A 15,280-nucleotide genomic window follows, 5' to 3' on the forward strand; every position below is an offset into this window, starting at 1 on the left:
TAATCCCTAAAGGTCTCCTCCCTAATGACTTCTCTCTCTTTTAATTAGTTGTATTTTATGTGTGTGTGTATGTGTTATGCGTGTGTGTGTGTTATGTGTGTGGTATGTGTTTTGTGTGTGTGTGTGTGTGTGTGTGTGTGTGTGTGTGAAGCTTCAAATGGCCAGATGTATCCCTCCTTGTCTCTTCCTAGCAGACATACATGGAACTGTCATTTTCCTCAAAGAGGGGGGAGTTGGGGGCTAGGCTGGCGAGGGAATCGAAACACTCAGACTTCTAAAACATGCAACACATTAACTTTTTTTTTTTCTGTGATCAGATCATGGTTGGTTTTGCTGCCAACTTTCTCCATGTGAGCACAACTTTATGGATTGGGTCCGGTCATATCCCTTCACATGCATCTATTCCAACAGCTGCCGATTGGATTTTTCTCTGAGAACCAGACCAGTGACTTCCCGTGGGCGGAAGCAGATCGTTTGTTTGCATGTCCACATATTTCCTTCCACGGTGTGATCCTGGGTTCATTGCGGGTAGGGGGTTTCTCACAGATTCATGCCCCCCCCAATGACTCTTGGACAGTGTCCTATTATGTGGGTGATGTGATAATTGGGCCCACATGTGAGCAAGCCCTGGTTGATCGTGGCAGTGTCCCCACAAAAAAACAGCAGAAGCGTACAAGGACATTGAGGCCTCTGCCTGGAGCTGCCACGGTGGCATTTTTGCCTTATGCTCTGGACCAAAGCAAGCCATAGGCCACGTGAGTGTGGCTTCCAGCTCATACAAGAGTATCTCTAAGCCCCACATTCCCCATTCCAGTGCCAAGAGAATCTGGGTGCTAATAGGCTGTGAGGAAGGAGTACTAAGCACCTCCACTGCAGAAATGAAATAGAATCTGACTCTTGGGAGGGGGCGGGGGGAGGAGAAAGAGAAACCAAGTTCATCTAGAGGGCGCTCTAGCTCTCCTGGGATCTGTGCAAGAGGACTCAACTGAGAAGTCCTCTGGCCATAAGGAGTCAGAGGAAAGCCAGTCTTGAAGGAGAGGTTAGCCAGGGGGACAGCTCTGCCAGTCAAAAAGGGCTCAAAGCAGCTTCATTGTCATTTATTCCACAAAATGTAGTGAGCCCCATTGTGTGCTAGTTTTTGGACTAGGGATGGAAGAAAAGTCTTTGTCCAATTTCTCCAATTTGCCTTAATGCCTCTTTCTGTTCTGCTCATTAATGATGATTAGTAATTCTTGTCTAGGATGTTTCAGTCATTTGAAGTCTTCGTCCTATGTTCTTGGTGCTGAATGGTGTCCCTTTCATCCGACCGTCAGCAAATGAGAAGACTGGTAGGAACTCCAGGCCCTTCTCTGCCTCTTCTTAGGTTTTCCACCTCATCCCACTGACTTTACTTACTAAATGCTTCTCAGGTCTAACCCCTTCCTTCCCATCGCTCCCGGACACTGTCACAATTGTACTAAGTTAGCAATATCTTCTCTCTCCTTACCTTCCCTCTCCATCTGTTTCTATTCTGGATTGGTCTCTAAAAATCTTAACTTGCTTACAATTTGACACTCTCTCCTGCTGCCCTTTTCTATTTTCTCCCGCCTTGATTTGCCTGGTTTATTCCAATTTAATTATTAAGCAAAACATTTCAAGATTTCTTCTTAATACTCCATTCTCTATCACTCTCCTGCCCCCAGACTAGATAGTGGCCCATTTCCTGTGCTCTTGAAGAATTGCCGGGCTGGCGTGTCTCGGTGGTTGAGTGATTACCTATGAACCAGGAAGTCATGGTTCGATTCCCAGTCAGAGCACATACCAGGGTTATGGGCACAATCCCCAGTATATGCAGGAGGCAGCCAATCAATGACTCTCTCTCCATTGCTGTGTTTTGTTTTGTTTTCTCTCTCTCTCTCTTTCCCTTCCCCTTCCTCTCTGAAATCAATAAAGAACATTACAAAAAGAATCTACCCACGTCTTTATTAATGCCCTTTCTATTTTTTAATGTCTCACTAGACCATGAGCCAACTCTGTCCTTTCATATTTACGTCTCCAGTGTTATTCCAGCCCCAGCCTATAATGGTCCTTCAATGAATGTTTTTATGTCACTCAGTACATTGAAGCCAGTTGGATGGTGCCCCTGCGTTGAGGCCCCAGACAGAAGGAAGGCATCCGGAGGGCAGCGCCAATACGCGATCTTTCCCTGGCACTTGTTCTTAGACCTAGCAGAGCTCTTGGCGATTTCCTTCATGATTAGCAATGCCTCTGCAACAGAACGGAGTAGGATAACTCTTCCTCCCATTGTTTGTTCCACGGGAAGACGCTCGCGGGAAAGTGAAATAGATGAGATTTGTGATTTAAGAGACAGAGGCCAATTAACTTCTTCCCCATCGTGTCCAGTCAACAGCGAGGCCCAGGCAACTCCTCCTGGGCAGGGCGCGCACGTGATTAGCAGAGCCTTCCGCCGCCTTTGTTTGCCATAACGAACCAGTCAATAAACATCACAAATTGTTTATCCATATACATCTTGACAGATTACTCTTTATGAAATCCACTTAGCCAGTGAGGTTTTCCCATAAGGATGAAAAATGGAGATTTTAAACAGATTGTGGGAGAGCCCCGGCTACACCGGGGAGAGTCAGTGTAATAAAGGTTTCTTTATATTAATATTACAGAAACCATTTATCCTGACAAAAATCAATATCGCAAGTCATCCGAGTTTGCCGTTTCTCGTCCAAAGCTTAAAACACCTTTCCCTTTATTACGTTTAATTCTGTTTTAATAAACGCGAGCCATATTTCATTTAGGAGTTGCTCTGGAGGAGCGGTACCTTCTAAAACGACGTCAGACTTTGTAGCTTATTCGCTAAAAGGGTCTTGGAAAATGTTTAAAATCATATTCGAGCGGCTGAGAAATGCACAGGAATCATTTTACTTAAGCCTTAATTATCAAATCATCCCCAGCGTCCTCCAGGCTGGAAACAGACGATAATATCCAGAAAGTCTCCCGTGAACTTCATTCACATAAAACTCCCTCCGACTGAAGCCGCGCAATTATAACCAGCCCGGTAAGTGAGATACAACAAGGGCCAGGATAAGGGACTCTCACATCGGGAACAAGTCACATTTAATTACTCGCCACCCTGCGTGCTTCCGGAGGACACGATTTATTTATTTCTTGGAGATGCAGGACGCAATACCCCATGGACAGTGACAGAGCTGACTTAAGAGTTAAGCGTGTCTCGCTGGCAGCAAATGGAAGCACATCAAGGAGAAGGAATTATGCTATACACTGGAAACCGTTATTCCAAATGTACTGTATATAAAATGAGTGTGATTGTCTCATGAGTGAGCGGTAATAAAAATTGAAATACTCAAGAGATACTTATATTCGGGAGTGGAGTGGTGATAAATACGCACGCTGCGGGAAGCAGAGCACTCATTGCCCGCTGCTCACCAACGTGACATAAAACGCCGACAAACAATTTACTCTAAGTAATAGCACATAATGAAATGAAGAGCAAATTAAATATGTGTGTGTGTGTGTGTTTTTCCCTCCCAGCTTCTAGAATCCCATTTTAATTTCAGCGCCTAATGTGCTAATACGTAAGTATTAGCCCAAACAAAACGCCGGTTTGAAATGGAGTTCTGATGCGACGTCTGTATATAAAGGACTCCGTGTTGGAGGCGGGGGAAATGTCCTTTTACCACGACATCCGAAGGGCAAACGACAGGACAGTGGTTTTTCAAGAGAAACCGTTCCTTATTTATTCCCCAGGTGGCTTGGTCCATAAAACAAATTTGCAGCTTACTTAGCAGCCTTGGCTTTTATCAGCCTTTTTGAGGGTGTTGAAGGATTGCCCGAGAGATCACACCCTAACGTTGCAGGGAGCATGGAACTGTCCGCCCAGTGTCTTCAGGAGACAGGGCAGTGGGTCCATAATGTTTTTATTAAGTGTTATCTTATCCAAGGCCCCTGCTCAACGTGGGCGGTCTTCTCACTAGTACTGTTTTTGCTTTTCTAATACTTCCTGGCATCCAAACTGTTCATCCTCACCGATGACATTATACCAGGTTAAGAGTTTGAAGAAACAGCCAAAACCGGTTTGGCTCAGTGGATAGAGCATCTGCCTGCGGACTGAAAGGTCCCGGGTTCGATTCCAGTCAAGGGCATGTACCTTGGTTGCGGGCGCATCCCCAGTAGGGGATGTGCAAGAGGCAGCTGGTCAATGACTCTCTCTCATCAATGTTTCTAACTCTCTATCCCTCTCTCTTCCTCTCTGTAAAAAATCAATAAAATATATATATATATTTTTAAAAAGAGTTTGAAGAAACAGGTTTTCATTTCTGTTGTAGCAAAAGTGTGACAACAGTGATTTTTTTTTTTACAAGCAATTTTAGGAGCAAGAAATCAAAGTTGAGGTGCAATTCTCTCATTGTATTTATTTAATTACCGTCCTTTCAAAGATCAGGATCATGCTCTGTTTTCCCACCAATCCGGATAAGTGAATTCAGTGCATACAATAGAAAAGAAAACATAACTTTTATTCACACATCGTCAATATTGGGATGTGTTTTCCTCCACCTGTTTTCTTATTGAAATTTAGACTTCATAAAACCAAATACAGAATATCAAGATATTTAGGGAAGACAGTGATGACCACATCCAGTTTTCTGTTTCACAGCTTGATAGATACTTGAAAAGATAATTTGGAGGGGACCTAGTAATCTTGATTTTTAGCTGTCAGAGAACTGCTTTTGTGTGAAAGCAAAATGTACAGCTGAACAACTGGATTCAAAATAATCCATGAGATGTACTGGGGCATGTAAGAAAGCAAAGTAACATTTTTTTTAAATTTTTATTGCCATTAATTAGCTTCCAAAGAGAAGGCTTCATAAAGGCTTAACATAAACAGCATTTCGATAAAAATATTTTTTTTTCTGTTTTGTTGTATCTCGATATGGTGGTTTGTCTAACTCAAGAATCCCTTTCCGCCTGTTGGCTAAAAGGGACCACATTAGTCCACAGTGTTATCCATAGACATGTGTGCCTCCTGCCATGAATTATTAATCGGAACGCTTGACGGTTTACTCCTCTTGTTTTCAGATGTCAGCCCTGCAATTGTCATCTCTCCGGAGCCTTGAATGAAACCTGTCACTTGGTCACGGGCCGCTGTTTCTGTAAACGATTTGTCACCGGCTCAACGTGCGACACTTGTCTACCCGGCGCAGGCCACTTGGATGCCAGCAACCCGTGGGGTTGCAGCAAAAGTAAGTGAGCTCCGTCAGGCCCAGCGCTGGTGTGAGAGGAGCCAGCCCCTGGGGAAGAGGGTCCATGTTCTCTCTCCCCTCTGAGCACCCATCCGGCAGGCTTAGCTACAAAGCGGAAAGTCTAGGTCAGAAATGAAAACACAAAAATGTACATGAAATGACACATGTGTTCTTTTTTCTTGATTCAGTCATGGGAAATGATGATATGAATACCGTGTTTCCCCGAAAATAAGACATCCTCCGAAAATAAGACCTAGCACATGGAAAGATAAGACATCCCTGAAAATAAGACCTAGCGCAACTTTGGGAGAAAAAATTAATATAAGACACTGTCTTATTTTCGGGGAGACAGGGTATATGACTCATGGGAAATGGACACTGGTGTGTTGAAATAGTGTCACTAAGAAGCCAACCAAAGCCCTGATGTTCCCAAAACTGAGGGACATCACTGCTTAAGCCAAATGGCCAGTCCACCCTCCACCCAACACCATCTCCAGGCAATTGCCTATAGCAAATGGAAGATTTATATGTTACTCAGAGTTTTGTGTCATTCTATTCCATAAGTCTTACAGGCACTGTGCTAATATTAGTTGCTTATTGATATTTATCAAACCTTATGACTAACCCCTGCATTTGATATTCTTTTCTTTCTGTTTTCACCAGCACTCACTGTTTAGAAGTCTCATGTGCTTCTAGTTCTGACTCTTGGGAGCCAAAGCTTATCTCTTAGCATCTTTCGGCTTCTCAGCACCATTTTCCAGTTCCTTGAACTGGCTCCACGTGGTCACCTGCTGCCTAACAATCTCATTACATACCAATGGATTCTTTATATTTTCCTCAGGATCATGTATCTAGCTCTCTCCCACATGGTGTACTGTCCATGTTCGCCTCGGGGTTTCCTGAGATGGTGGTGAGTCACAGCACTAGGAAATGCCATCATTCGGACTTGTCACTACAGGCCTGGGCTGGTGTTATCTATTTAAGGAAGGGAGAGAGAAGTAATGGGATATCAGCAACTGTGCCAGAGTTTTTGGTGTTGTTAATCCTCATCCGAGGATATATTTTCCATTGCTTTTTAGAGTGGAAGGGAGGGACGGGATGGGAGTGAGAGAGAGAGAAATGTTAAGGTGAAAGAGATGCATCCATTGGTTGCCTCTGGCATGTACCCCAACTTGGGCCGGGCAACGAACCTGCAACACAGATACATGCCCTTAACCGGGAATCGGACCCAAGACCCTTCTGTGCACAGACCAATGCTTTAAACAAGAGCAACACCAGCCAGGGCTGTACTGGGTTTTGAGATAGTGAAAGGCAGGTATAGCTAAGGACTAAGATGTGTTTAGATGTTATACATGTGTTATTGGTACCTTGAGATGTTAGCATACCTCCAGATGTTTATGCTGCTCTTGAGAAAGCGCCATCCTAATTGCCTGTGTATAAATACAGTCTACACACCAATCTGGCTTTTACTGACCACTTAGTTAATATTTGTTACCCATTGATTAGCTATAGAATTGATTTATTTGTGAGCAACATCAATTGCTCTGGGTGTCAGCTGTAGATCATCACTTACTACAACAAGCCAAATCTTAGTGATTTTTTTGATCGGTTCTGCCATGAACTTTGTGTGAAAGTATTTGCAGCGGCTGCACTTTTTGCTACCTGTTCCTGTTTCTGAGATACGGTCTAGGAATTCTACCTCAGGCAAAACTGGCCAGTCTGGTCACTGGGAACTGGCCTACTTTTCTTAGTATCGGCAGACTCTTTGTACTATGTCTTTTCTTTGGGCTAAGCTTCCTGATCTTTTCAAATGCTTCCAATTTTGAATAATTAAAAAAAAAAACTTGCATATTACTAAGTATTCTTCCCTGGATATAGGCATTTTGATTTTTTTGCTTAAAATTTTGATCTTTAACATTGGGAGCCCCGGGTCAGCTGAGAAAATTGGTTAAAGAGAGAAAACAGACAGGATTCCTGATTTTAGAGGAGCTTAGCACAGTGAGCTCAGGGTTCAGGGAAGTGCTGACTGTGGGGCACACAGGAATGGCGCTGCTTTCTTTATGGTCTCCCTGGGTTTCACATGGTCCTTGCTTTCTATGCCACCAGCGGCCGGAACCCGCTTCACACGGATGCCATTAAAAGGAACATGGTGCTATCTATTGTTGGAACTGTGAACTACCGCGGGCTCCGATTTCCTCCCATCCAATAGATGCCAGGGGTGTGTCTGCCTTGCGAATCCCAGTGTCTCAATGTGTTTTCCTACACAGTTCGGGAACCCTGGGGCTACAACAGTTATCTTCTCCGTGCCCTTAGAGACCACTGACAAGAGCTGAGCAATGGCGCCTGTGATTTCTATTTTTATGATGAGGCTTTGGGGTAGGAACCCTAAAATCTGATTTTCAGAATGCGGGAGAATTGATTTGCTTTTAGATAAAGCAATTAGGCCCTCCCTGATGGTATGCTTTCTGGTTGTGTGATGTGCTATTTGCCCTTCCGTATTTGTCTCATGCTTTTAAAATGAGGGTCATTTTCTTGGTAAGAGAAATGGGAGGAAGCAGGTATTTAATAGTCCTGCCTTCTGTATACTTTCCTAACGAATGATATTGCAGTTTGCCTCAAAGTTCTGGCTATAAGATTAACTAATATACACATACACACACACTTATATAGCCATACATGTATATGTGCTTCTCTTCTTAATATTATTCTACAATACTTTCGGCTCAACTTTTATGTTTACCATTGCTAATCTATCCATCTTTTTATCATTCACGTTTTTTTACCCCTGCTTATCAAAGAAGCTGTTTTAATTCTCCTTTTTTAAAAAGAAATATTTTTATTATGGTAAAATATACAGAGCAAATTTACCATATTAGTAATTTTTTAAAAATATATTTTATTGATTTTTTTTTTTTTTTTTTTTTTACAGAGAGGAAGGGAGAGGAATAGAGAGTTAGAAGCATCAATGAGATCTATCAGCTGCCTCCTACACACCTCCCACTGGGGATGTGCCCACAACTAAGGTACATGCCCTTGACCGGAATCGAACCTGGGACCTTTCAGTCCACAGGCCAACGCTCTATCCACTGAGCAAAACTGGTTAGGGGAGTGGTTGACAAACTCATTAGTCAACAGAGCCAAATATTAATAGTACAAAGATTGAAATTTCTTTTGAGAGCAAAAATTTTTAAACTTCTAATGCCACTTCTTCAAAATAGACTTGCCCAGTCCGTGGTATTTTGTGGAAGAGCCACACTCAAGGGGCCAAAGAGCCGCATGTGGCTCGCGAGCCGCAGTTTGCCAACCATGGGGTTAGGGCAATATTAATAATTTTTAAACGTTTTTATTGAATGCATTGGGGTAACATTGGTTAATAAAATCACATAGATTTCAGGTGTACAATTCTATAACACATCATCTGTACATTGTAGTGTGTGTTCAGCATCCCAAGTCAAGTCTCCTTCCATCACCATTTATTCCCCCTTACCCTCTTCTACCTTCCCCACCCCCTTTCCCCTCAGACATACCATTGTCTGTGTCTATCAGTTTTGTCCTTAATGTTTAATCCAGCCCCACAACCCTCCTCCCTCTGACAGTTCATTCATAATGTTGTACAGCCATCCCTGTTACCCATCTCCATAACTCTTTTCTTCCTTTGAAATGGAAACTCTGTACTCTTTAAATGTTAATACTCCCCATTCGTCCCAGTCCCTGGCAACCACAGTTTCTCTTTGTGCCCCTCCCTTTCTCCATCTCTCCTCTACTTTGGGTTCCCATTACACAAATGTTGGCAATGGGACCTGAAGCTCTGTTCCCTTTTGTTCTGTCTTTTTCTGTTCCTCTTTCCCTTGGGTTGGATAAATCAGATTGCTGTATCTTTAAGCTCCATCTCTTTCTTTATCTTCCAGTTTACCATTTGTTGGCTACACTCAAGAGTCTGTCTATTGATTGCCTCTTTTATGAGTCTGGTTCAGTTTCTTTGAGTGAGTTGTGATTTTACTCTGAAAACACTTAAGCTATTAGTATGGTTGTTGTTGTTTTTTTTAATAATTTGCATAGGCTTAAATGGGGAAAAGTTTTGCCACTGTAGCATACTGATGTCTCTAATCAGTTTTTTGGTTTTTTTGTTTTTTTTAATTTTTATGTATAGCCTGGCTTTCTATGGGATCGCTCCTGTGTCTGAATAAGCCAATGATATGGGCAGTGTTTAGGCTCAGATACTTTCAGACCACACAGCTCCTGCCAGTCACTGTGAGTTAGAGCTCCCCGAAATAGTTCTTTGGATGATTTGCCAGGTTTCATCTCACTAATCTATTCATGTTGGTTTAACCAGAAGCACCCTGTTCTTTTTTTTTCCTTTTGAAACATCTCATAATTCTCCAGCTCTTCTTTTACTTTTTCATCTCATCTATGCAAGACACTTTCACATTGCTCCCAGTACCCATAATCCACTTGTTTTAAGTTAACAGAACTTAGAGCTGGGTCCATGGCCTTATCCTGTCCTGTAGTTAATTATCACCATGCTGCTCATCTTCTGATTGACATGTGCGGGCACCAATGAAGTGTTGGTTCCTGGGTTGTGCTCGCCCCGGCACAGGGCATGCCCGCCACCTCTCCTCCTCTCCTTCTTGCTGATTTAGTTGTGGACTTAGTGGTCATCTGCCTGGGCCTGTGTAGACAAAAACAACTTGTAGGGATGGCCAAGTAAATGCTGGAGGGATCTAGATGTCTTTCTGCACCAGGCAGCACTCCCAGCCTTTTGTGTGAGAGAGGGACACACACCGTCTTATAACGCTGACAGGTAGACATTGCCATCCTCTTGCTATCAATGGGGAAAAGTTCAAAGAGTCCAATTGAAATGTGACTACAGAAGTACAACCACCAAAGTGCCAAAGCCAAGATTAAAGCGCATGGCGCCGGGACAGATGGATGCGCTCACAATATCATGCATTCTGACCTTGGATGAGAGTCTGGCATATGCAGAGGCCATTCCTGGCAATTTTGATGAATGAATATGTGCTCATTTTCTCAGAAATCTACTTTTTGCCCATGAAGGATGGGTTCAAGTTATCTCACGCTCAGCATTTCATATTTATTCCCCAAAAGGTGTGAGACCATCTAAGCATTCTGGTCTATGAAAATGCTCATGTAAATGCCAAACAGGCACTATCCATTCATACTGAAAATCTGGACTAGATAATGGGGCGGTGGTCCTAACACATAGCCAACTTGAAATATTCAAAAGCCCTGTGTACTGTGTATGTATCTGTGTGTGTGTGTATTTGTGTGTGTGTGTGTGTGTGTGTGTGTGTTGCCAAGGAAGTTTTCGTGGAATGTGAGTCACATTCAGTACCCTTTGACCTGGGACTGAAACATCTCTCTCTTGCAGTCATCCTGAAAGTATTTCACTGTTTTCGAAAATAGTCTGAAGGTCAGTGTTGATTGCTTTAACCCTGCAATCTGTTGAGCCCCTGATAACATGCAGAGTTTTAGATGTAGTTACTAATAATCACTAAAAGAAATATTAAATTGCCATGGCTGGCAAGGCTTTCAGAGAGTGCTGTAAATGAGACAGTTTATGATCTTTGTGGTTCCACCAAAAGCAACAGTGTTTAGAGCCCTAAATTAAAACTCACTGCAACATCAAATGTGCTGTCAGTGTTCGGCCAATCAAAGTGACCTTATCAATTATGGCGAATCCATGAGTTTGAAAATATCAGGTGTTTATAAATAATCCACTTTTCATGTGTCCTTTTGAGACAGTTACTGCTCTTGTCCTGTATCTAAATAGGCGCCACAGACAGTTGGATTTTTCATATCACAATGCAAATTGCAAAGGAGAAACAAAGATTTAAAGGGGAAGAATGAGAGTGTATCTAGCTTGAATGTTTTTCTTTAAAACTCTGACATAAGTATGATCTCCCATCCTGGCACCTCTACAGGTGCTGGCGTATCCACATAGGACATTGAAATTGTTTCCTGCTAATACTTGGACTATTTAGCATTCATAACATCCATCGCTATTTGTGTGGCCAACTATTATCCTTTTCTTAACACTGTGCTCCGTGAAGCAAGATGAGGCATTTTGCTTAATGTGATGGAAAACGTCCTTTTCAGAAACCTCAACACCATGCTTCTTCCGTTTCAAGTGTCAGTGGGTCTTATTTATGTCACAATTTAAATTAATTAAATAGAAAATGAGTGTTGATGCATTCTTGGCTAGTTCCTTAAAAAAAAAAAGTGCTTGATGTAAAATTTTGGTGTTTCCCCCTCAATTATATTTCTGTGAAGCCGCACTGACCTACAAATCTGTATTATGCTTACTTATCTGTAATGCTTTGTTTTAGAAATGCATGATATATGCCCTTTGTTTATTAATGTCTTGGTCAACCACGTGTCTTCTTGATGAAGTAATCCTGAAACAGAACGACCTCTTTTCTGGATCTCTTACTCCATTGTGCTTGTGTGCTTATTGATTGCCTTTGCTAATAAATGCTCTCCCCATTGTCATTAAGCTCCGTCCCAGCAACCTCCACCCAGAGGACAAGTTCAAAGTTCTTCGGCCATCAATCTCTCCTGGAGCCCCCCGGATTCTCCCAACGCCCCGAGGCTTACCTACAGCTTATTCAGGGACGGGTCTGAAATCTACGCAACTGAAGATCAATACCCGTACGGTGAGTGTAGAGACCATGATGAAAAGGTGCACAGTGCTGAGGGTTGATGCATTACTTAAGTCTTTTGACGTTGAGGATAAATGTGGTTTCCCCTGTCCAGCAAAGAGTGTTTCCAGCAGAGAGAGAATTATACACCTCACTAGTAAAGAAATGCAGTAAACGAGATGCTTCGTATTTGATAAGCTATTGATGCCTACCAGATTCTCACAGATGGAAAGGAAAAAGACCCAGCCGGCATAGAGGAGGATGTGAAGGAGCCAGAACCAACTTCACTGCTGGCATATCTGTGTGGGCTCATGGGTCCAGCTTTTCATGCAGTGTAAGTTGTTCAAGTATATGCAAAGCCTTACCCTTCGCATGCCATTTTACTCAGCACATTTATTTGAGGAAATTCATCTTCAACGAACAGTCATCATTGGACACAATATCACAAAATACGTTCAAACCTCCACTCTAATAGCAAAATATTGGAAAATTCAGACATTCAAAAATCTTTCAATAAATTATGGTGCATGGCATACTAGAATCCTGGTACATTGTGAAGTAAATTGTAGGATATGATTGCCTTGAAAAAATCTTAGTTTAAATATTAATGAATGAAAATATTCAAGATGTATTATTTAAGGTAATTAAGTGGACTTAAAAATAACCTATGAGTTACATTTTAATTCAAAAACATAAAAAATGACTGTAAGACTTACCACAAACTGATGTTTACTTTTCTCTGGTTGTAAAGATTAGAGAAAATTTACCAAATATTTCTATATAATATGAATTCAATTTTTAAAATCCTCAGATTAAAAGTAGATGGAACACAACATGATCTTAAATTGAAAGAGGAATGATGTGAATAAAACCATAAACACAGTCTTTGCATCTGTAAGGTGTATGAAGACTTTAAAGGAACTTGTAGAAATCAGGCTGTCGAAGCACGTGGTCTTTAGAAAATATTCACTCATATGTTTGAGATACAGTTTCCCTGAAGACACAATGAAGAAATATAAAATGTTCCTTTCTTCCAGTTCTGTCTTCTCTGATATATTTGCTCCTGGTCTTGTTTAACTACAAGCCAGTCTAAGAAACAGGGGAGCCCTGGCTGGTATAGTTCAATGGTCAAGCATTGTCTCTTGTACCAGAAAGTTGCTACTTCAATTCCTGGTCAGAGCTCACACCCAGGTTGTAAAGTTTCTCTCTCACATCAATGTTTCTCTCTCCCTCCCTCACTCTCTCTCTAAAATCAATAACACGTTTTTAAAAAAGAAACGTGGCAACAGGATGCCAACTCATGTTGTTCTCTTAGTTTAATGCCAATTTTCCAAAGTCTAGGTTAAGTGTACAGCTAGAGAAGTCTACAGAGCAGTGAAGACATACTATAGTTCCATAATCTTCCTCAAAGTGATTAGGAAGGTTGATTTCACATGTTGATTGGATTTAAAAATTTTGCATAGCGTATGGTTTCATTCCCTATATATTATCACGGGTTACACGTTATACCTAACTCTGAGTGACTTGCACCTACAGTATAACATCCGGACTCTCTGATAACTCTTGTCTGTTCAGCACTCCAAGCCTTCTTGGAAGTTAATGGGAGCGCTGAGCTTCACGATGCAGATTGCAGAGGGAAGAGAACATCTGCCTACATCTGCCACACTGGCAACGCATCCTGATACCCTGCTACTACAATGTTTGTTTTCTTCCAAATATCAGCATGACCCAGGTGTCCTGAAACTTAAACTTTTATGATAGGGGCGGAGGGAGACACAGAAATATTGAAAGTGGTTCTGAAGATGACAGCACCGCAGCTTGAGCTATTGCTGCAGCGGTGAATTAGGGTCACCCGGTTTCCCCTCCCGCTTAATTCAGTAATGATATTAAACTCCGCTTACAGCATTCTGTCCAGAGGCGTAGTTCTCATCCTAGCATATTGTGATGTGTTTCATAGAACACTGCATTTGAGTAAAACTCTCGGGCTCTTTTACATGATTGCACTATTACAGTAGAATCCAAATAACAGTTTCTCACATAATAAATGTGTGCTCATTCACTAATCAGACATTTATATAATCCTATTATACAAGGTATTCTTTCCTAAAACCTTATTTTTTCATTAAAAAAAATGCCACTTCTGGCATTTCTTGACAGCTACTATAATTAATGATGGGACAATTATCTGCATGATGGCATTTGAACAGTAAGAACAATTGGTTTGGGCTGTCAGAACTTTGTATCATTCAAACAATATCCTCGTGTTTATTATTCTGTTCCTACTGTGTGGCTAGCATGTGTAATATGAAACGAAAACAGTACTTAATATTCACTCGGATGAATACAAATCTTTGGGTTAAATGAAAGCATTTGGAATTACAGGTGCCAGAGTCATTGAACTTTTCAAAGAAAATTAATAATCTCTTCCAAGCAAGTTTGATCATTTGGTTGAGACCAATGTAGAATTCCTTGTTGGAATAAAACTTTTCCTAGCCAGCTTGGTGCACTGTGGGGTCACTAGTTTTCAATCTAAGGTCATGACAGCTGGTATAATATTACTACTTTTAGAGCCTGAACATCATTGGTGATTAGTAATAGCATGCTAATAATAGTGGGATAGTTTTAAAGTTTCTGAATTAACTTTTAAAAAATAAGTTAAGGTATAGTCAGTGGTTTCCCTAAATAAAAATTCACTCATGTGCATACCTGTGAGCTTTCATAAGTAGAAGAGAGAGGTGTCAAAGTCAAGTTAGGATATTGGGAATTATACATAATTAGCACTTAATATCACCTCCCCTGTAGCCCCAGTCTGGGTTCACATGGGTATTTCTGTGTCATAGGTGTGACAAGAAGAGCTATTGCAAGATATTACACTTTTTTAATAGTATTGGCATTTTTAGGGTAGTTTTTCCAACTTCAGTTTAAAACTGAAGGAGAATTAGGCTTAAGAATCAGGGAGATGAAAATTGAAAATAAAAATCATCTTTATTACAATAAAAGCCAGATTGGAGAATATACCTTCTGTGGCTGCAGAAAGACAAAATGTCCACCTTTAATATCACATAATTTATTATTCCATACTGCATTAGAGGATCAATGCAACAAGTTATAAGATGGTTCCTCTGAGGAAAGAAACAAACAGAAAACATAGGAAGGGGATACAGACACAAAAGAGATAATAAAGAACAGTTGTTTATTATTGCCTAGAAAAGTAAATCAGTCTACTAGTATATGGAAAAATTATCCGTTCATTCATATACTCATTCAGTAAACGTTTATTCAGTGCTCGTGCCAGACCAGGAATTGTATGAGCCACTAGAAACACAAAGATGAAAAGGTTAGTTCTCCTGATTGAGAGGGGAGATGAAA

The 15,280-nt window shown here is 41.3% G+C and overlaps 1 protein-coding gene across 1 annotated transcript in view; it reads left to right on the plus strand.

The window, feature by feature from the left end:
* Positions 1-15,280, plus strand: part of USH2A (usherin) — a gene marked incomplete at its 5' end in the record, with an annotated part of 394,535 nt that overhangs the window by 77,294 nt on the left and 301,961 nt on the right. Inside the window, 2 exons of the mRNA XM_084868505.1 lie at positions 5,089-5,252; positions 11,768-11,926. Of these exons, the coding sequence (XP_084724631.1) occupies positions 5,089-5,252; positions 11,768-11,926 (323 nt within the window). The remainder of the gene's footprint in view (positions 1-5,088; positions 5,253-11,767; positions 11,927-15,280) is intronic.

This window comes from Pipistrellus hanaki (genome assembly GCF_964339955.1).
Source record: "Pipistrellus hanaki genome assembly, chromosome: 20".
NCBI classification, from domain to species: Eukaryota; Metazoa; Chordata; class Mammalia; order Chiroptera; family Vespertilionidae; genus Pipistrellus; species Pipistrellus hanaki.